Source organism: Fringilla coelebs (genome assembly GCF_963513975.1).
Source record: "Fringilla coelebs genome assembly, chromosome: 23".
Taxonomy (NCBI): domain Eukaryota; kingdom Metazoa; phylum Chordata; class Aves; order Passeriformes; family Fringillidae; genus Fringilla; species Fringilla coelebs.
Window position 1 is genome coordinate 5,377,921 of NC_140049.1, and position 5,880 is coordinate 5,383,800.

A 5,880-nucleotide genomic window follows, 5' to 3' on the forward strand; every position below is an offset into this window, starting at 1 on the left:
CCACTGCCACAGGAGCCCAGTGCTGGCCCTCAGGGCTCCTGAGTGCCCCCTGCACCAGGGAGAGACTGGAATATCTGCCATGGGAAGGGCTGAGCTGAGCAGGGATACTGGGGATGCTTGGGGATACTGGGGATGCTTGGGGATACTGGGGGATTTCTGGGGATGCTGGAGAGAGGTTTGAGGGATGTTTGGGATGGCTTGGCAGGCCATGGCCAGTGCCAGGCTGTGGGCACCCCTCATCTGGCTGGTTCTCAGGGGACCTTGGGGGATGCCTGGAGCTGCTGTGGAGTATTGCAGAATCTTGGGGGATGTTGGGGATGCTGAGGGAAGCTGGGGGTTTTGGGGGATACTGGGTGTTCCAGAATGGAGTATTGCTGAATGGATGTTTGGGGACGTTGGAGAATTTTTGGGGGATATTGGGGAATGTTTGGGGATACTGGGGGATTTGTGGGAATGCCAGGGAGAGGTTTGAGGATGTTTGGGGGAGGCTGCATGATGTCAGGAGGATGTTGAGGGGCTTTTTGGGGATGTTGAGGAAAATGCTGGAGGTGTTGGGGGCTGTGGAGATGCTGGGGAGAGGTTTGAGGATGTCGGGGGGATGCTGCGGGGCTGTTTGGGGACGTTGAGGTAAATGCTGGGGGTGTCGGGGGCTGAGGACCTGCCCAGTCTGGCCGCTGTCCCATCTCCCGGGCGGTGGGTGACCAGCAGAGGGCTCGGCTCCCCTCCCGCCGCCGCTTTATGCTGCCCAGCGCTGCCCGGGCGCCCAGAGCCGCGGCCGGAGCCGGAGCGAGCGGCCGTGCCCGGAGCGCCGGGGCTGCGCCGCTCCGCAGAGCGCACCGGAGCGGGGCACGATGGCATCGCCGCCGCCACCGCTGCTGCTGCTGCTGCTGCTGCTGCTGCTGGCCCCGGGGACCGCGGGGACGCGGGGCAGGGCCGGCCCGGGCAGCACCGGGCGCGGGCAGGCTGCGGACAGCGCCCCGGTAGCGGAGGGCAGGGAGAGGCAGCGCCGGGGCACGGAGGAGGACTCCAAGTCGGTGCAGCAGTACGTGCCGGGGGTGCGGGTGGAGTTCCCGCGGCCCCTCAGCTCCGGCAGCCTGCAGCCCACCAGGGCCCTGCTGCCCTCCAGCACCGACCCGTCCGAGCGGCAGCCGGGGGTGCCCACGGAGCGGGACGGGCCCGAGCCCCGAGCCAACCTCAGCACCGTGTCCGACAAGCGGCTGCAGATGCACAACCCGCTGTACCCGGTGACCGAGAGCTCCTACAGCGCCTACGCCGTCGTCTTCCTGTCCCTCGTCGTCTTCACCGTGGGCATCGTGGCCAACCTCTCGGTGATGTGCATCGTGTGGCACAACTACTACATGAAGAGTGCCTGGAACTCCATCCTGGCCAGCCTGGCTTTCTGGGACTTCCTCATCCTCTTCTTCTGCCTGCCCGTGGTCATCTTCAACGAGATCACCAAGAAGAGGCTGCTGGGGGACGTGTCCTGTCGCATTGTGCCCTTCATGGAGGTAAGGGCTGCGCGGGGCCCCCGGGGATCCGGGATCAGCTCCTCTCTGCCCTCTTGCTCCAGGGCAGGCTGTGGGGCTGCTGGCATGGCACAAGGACAGCCAGAGACCCCCAGTGGGGCACAGCAAGGAGTTGAGGGACAGTCCCCAGAGTCACCTTCCCTCTGTCCCAGGCCATTGCTCAGGCTCTGCAGCCAGCACCGATGCTGCCAGGGCTGGGAAAACCCCATCAGACCCTCATCAGCCAGCACAGGGACTTCTGTCAGCAGGGTCCTTCCATCTGTCCACTCCTGTCACACCCCAAAGCTGGGGGCTCAGCTCTGCAGAGTGCTGGCCCAGAAACTGGCCCCTGTGGGCTGCTGAGGATGGCCCAGGGCAGGGGGCTGCAGGTGGACAATGCTGGTTAGCCCTGGAATGGGGCAGCCCAGGAATGAGGTCTGGAAGCCTGAGATCTGTGTTTGTTCTCAGAGCTCAGCTGTGACAGGTTGGCCACCCTCAGGGAGAGCCAGGGACCTACTGAGGAGGGACTGTGGGGACAGGGGGATGGCAAAATGAGCAAAGCTGCCCCAGAGGGCAGGACTTGGGCTGATGCTGGAAACCACCCCTGAGTGTGCTCATCTCCCATCCTCGAGGGAACATGGGTCCATCTGTGCCCCTCTGTGCCCTGGTGGGACAGACAGACCAAGCCTGCCTGTTCTCTGTGGTCAATGCCCCGTTTATCAAAGGGTGCAAACACCTGGAAGAGCTCAGAGACAGGGCCAGGTCACTGAAGACCTCCTCAGGTTTGGTCAGACCTGCCAGGGTTCAGACCCTGTCCCTCCCCTGAGCATCCACCCACCTCACTTGGCCTGTTCCCAGCTGCTCCATGCCCTGCTGGCCCCAGAACAGTCCCTGTGACAGTCCCCTGTGACAGTCCCTGTGACAGTCCCTGTGACAGTCCCCTGTGACAGTGCCCTGTCCATGTGCAGGTCCCTGGCTGGGCACAGCCCTAAAGCTCCAGCAGTGCCCCTGGCTCCTCTGGGTGCAGGGGATGGCCTGGGCTGTCCCACTGAGCACAGCCCCAGGCCTGCACCTGCACAGCCCAGCACAGGGATGGGGTGTTTGCTGGGGGAGCCCTGCAGCCCCCTGCTCCCCTGTGCCCCTGCCCAGCAGACTTTGCTCCTTTCAGAGGTGTCCCACCCCATCCTCTCACTAACTGGAGTGTTTGCCCCAGCCCTGTCCTCCACCTCAGGCTTCCAATGCACCTGAGCAGACTCAGAGAGGGGCAGAAATCTGCCCAAGCTGGCTCAGGGTCCCAGGGAGGGCTGATGTCCCCCAAACAGACCCTGTTTCAAGGAGGATCTGAGGGAGATGTGCTGCTCATGGGCTCCCTGTCCCCCTGAGAGAACCCTGGGGGTGGCACCACCAGGTTCAGGGACTCGGCAGCACCAGGGTGCTCTAGGACAGCTTGGTCCCAGAGGAGTCAGGAAGGGACAGGAATGTTGGTGCTGCAGGATAAGCGTGTCACAGGCTGGGAAGCACAGTCCTGGTGTGGGGAGTCCTGCTCTGCCCCCAGCAGCAGCCCTGCACTGCCCTCCTGCCCCCCAGAGCGTGGGCAGAAAGGGCTCCAGGGCTTCAGCTGGGGGAGCTGCAGGGAGCCACAGCCAGGCCAGAGCCAAATCCCAGCAGAGCAGCTGGGAGAGGGGAACATCTCTGGAGGCCAGGGGCTCACGCCTGGTGGGGCTGTGGCTCAGGCACAGAGCCAGGCTTTGGGAGCAAAGCTGGGGACAGGGGCTCCTGGGGACAGGCTGTGTGCAGGGATGTGCTGCACTGATGCCACCAGGGCCAGCCCTGCCAGGGCTCTGGAGATGTGTGCTCTGCAGGACCAAGGGCACCAGGAGAGGTGGAAGAGCCCTTGGAAGGGTGTAGGGGGAGGAGGCAGCAGCACAGCAGCACCAAGGGCTGCAGGTGCCAGCCAGGGAGCGGGTGCAGTGTGCTGGGTGCTGCTGGGTGCCCAGGCTGGCTCTGGGCTTTGGGCAGAGGAGCTGGGACATGCTGGGAGACGGTGCTGGGTGCAGGATGGAGCTGGTGTCCCGATTCTGTGTCTGGGGAGATGCTGCTGTGCATAACTGATGGTGCTGCTGAGTGCTGGCATCACTCTGGCCATCAGCTGCTGCAGTGACCAGCCCAGGGCCAAGGAAAAGGCTGGGGGGTCGGGGGGACAGTGTTCCAGGCTGTTCCAGGCTGTTCCCAGGGCACCACGTGGAGCCCTGGGAGGTTTCCTGAGCGCTGGGAAGGTCTTTCAGCACAGGGTTTGATGTTTGATGGCTTCGTGAGGCCAGGAATGGCCACAGCACTGGGACACCGGCATGTGACTCTGCCATCATCTTGGCCAAGGGCTGTGGGATTTGGCTCCCAGCTCTGGGGCTGGGAATGCTGGTCGGTCCTGGCCAGCCCTCCCAGAGCCACAGCGAATCCTCTCCCTCCCTTGGCCTCCTCCTCTGGCAAGGGGGATGTTTTTCTTGCTATTCTCAATGCAGCGGAAATTGCCCCAAGCTGATTTGGGACAAGAGCGCCTTCAACTCACTTGGCCTGTCCAGGCAGGCCTTGGGAACCCTGGGAACCCTGGTGCTGGTGGGTGTGATGGTCCCTGCTTCTCCTCTGCAAGAGCCATCCAGAACAGAGGAAGAGCCTGAAGGAAAATCCTGCTGTTTCTACCTTGGCTGGATGGACAGAGAGACATCCAGCTAAACTTCTCCCTTCTGCCAAAAAGGGAGCTGGGCAGGAACTACAGGGGCAGGGAACGTTTTTATCCTTTTAGGAGTCACAGAAAAGTGGCTCTAAACCCCGGGATGCAGGCACAGGCTGTCACCTCCCTACAGCCTTTGCAGGAGGGGTGGTGGTCTTAGGTAGCCAGGGGTTTGTCCCGAGCCCGGCAGAGCCAAGCCCCCTGTGATGTCCCTGCTGTGCCTCCTCCCTCACCAGGTCTCGTCACTGGGAGTCACCACCTTCAGCCTCTGTGCCCTGGGCATCGACAGGTTCCACGCAGCCACCAGCCCCCAGGCCAGCACGCGGCCCATCGAGCAGTGCCAGTCCATCATCGCCAAGCTGGCCGTCATCTGGGTGGGCTCCATGACGCTGTCGGTGCCCGAGATCCTGCTCTGGCAGCTGGCACGGGACACGTCGCCCGTGTCCGGCGTGGTGACCGAGTTCTGCACCATGAAGCCCTCGTCCAACCTGCCCGAGTCCATCTACTCGCTGGTGCTCACCTACCAGAACGCCCGCATGTGGTGGTACTTCGGCTGCTACTTCTGCCTGCCCGTGCTCTTCACCGTCAGCTGCCAGCTGGTGACGCGGCGCGTCCGCGGCCCCGACAAGAAGAGCGAGAGCCGGGGCGCCAAGCAGGGCCAGAGCGAGGGTCACCTCAACTGCACCATCATCGCCCTGACCGTCATCTACGGGCTCTGCACCACCCCCGAGAACGTCTGCAACATCGTGGTGGCCTACATGTCCCCCGACTTGTCCAAGCAGACCTTGGATCTGCTCAACCTCATCAACCAGTTCTTCCTGTTCTTTAAGTGCTCGGTGACGCCCGTCCTGCTCCTGTGTCTCTGTCGTCCCCTGGGCCAGGCCTTCATGGACTGCTGCTGCTGCTGCTGCGAGGGCTGCGGCCCCGACGCCACCTCCAGCGAGAGCAGCGCCGACAGCAAGCTCAAAACCGAGATGTCCTCCTCCATCTTCTTCGACAAGCCCCGGGAGACTCCCCCGCCCCTCCTGGCCCTTGGCACCCCCTGCTAAGTGCCACCAGGGAGCCGTAGCGATCGTTTCACCACCTACTCCCAAGACCAAACCTTGTTCTGCCATTAGTACTCGTGTCTGGACGTGGAACAAGAGAAAGAGACAGCTCAGGGGGCTGCGCCGTGGGCTTCAAACCCAGCATTGGGCATGTGGGGCTTGAAATGCCAGTCCCCGTGGCTACCCTGGTGACCCTCTTGCCTCTGCCCAGAGGTCAGCGAGGACAGCAGCACCCTCCTGTCCCGGCTGCCTGGCCGGGCTCCCCGGGGCTGCTGCTCTGGAGATGGCGTTGTGCCGGAAAGGTCTTTCCTGAAACTGCAGAGGCTGACCATGATGGCTCACAGAGGACACAGCAAACACAAACTGCCCTCTTCCTGTCCCCTCCCCTCCTGCCAGCCCCTCCATAAGAGGAAAAGGTCCAACTGGTCGTACCCCACGGATCCCAGCCGTGCCCTGTATGAGCTCAATAAACCAGTAACCTAGAGCACGTCGTGCTTGCAGCCACTGGCACTGCTGGGCTGAGCCCTGGGAGCCCCCTGGAATGGCTCTTCCCTAAACCTGGGGGGCTCTGGGGTGGGCATGGGCAGCTGGGGGGGCAGGA

At 63.2% G+C, this 5,880-nt stretch overlaps 1 protein-coding gene across 1 annotated transcript; it reads left to right on the top strand.

The window, feature by feature from the left end:
• Positions 1-802: 802 nt before the first annotated feature.
• On the top strand, positions 803-5,667 carry GPR37L1 (G protein-coupled receptor 37 like 1). The gene is made up of 2 exons (XM_084220778.1): positions 803-1,508; positions 4,470-5,667. Exons 1-2 carry the CDS (start codon positions 852-854, stop codon positions 5,280-5,282), a joined length of 1,470 nt encoding a protein of 489 aa, XP_084076904.1. The 5' UTR covers positions 803-851; the 3' UTR covers positions 5,283-5,667.
• The last annotated feature ends 213 nt before the right edge of the window (positions 5,668-5,880 follow it).

What these genes read in the sequence shown, in the direction of transcription:
- GPR37L1 (XM_084220778.1), top strand. Translation starts at nt 852, where the DNA reads ATGGCATCGCCGCCGCCACCGCTGCTGCTGCTGCTGCTGCTGCTGCTG. An exon ending in GCATTGTGCCCTTCATGGAG is followed by an intron (nt 1,509 to 4,469) that starts GTAAGGGCTGCG and finishes CTCCCTCACCAG; the next exon opens with GTCTCGTCACTGGGAGTCAC.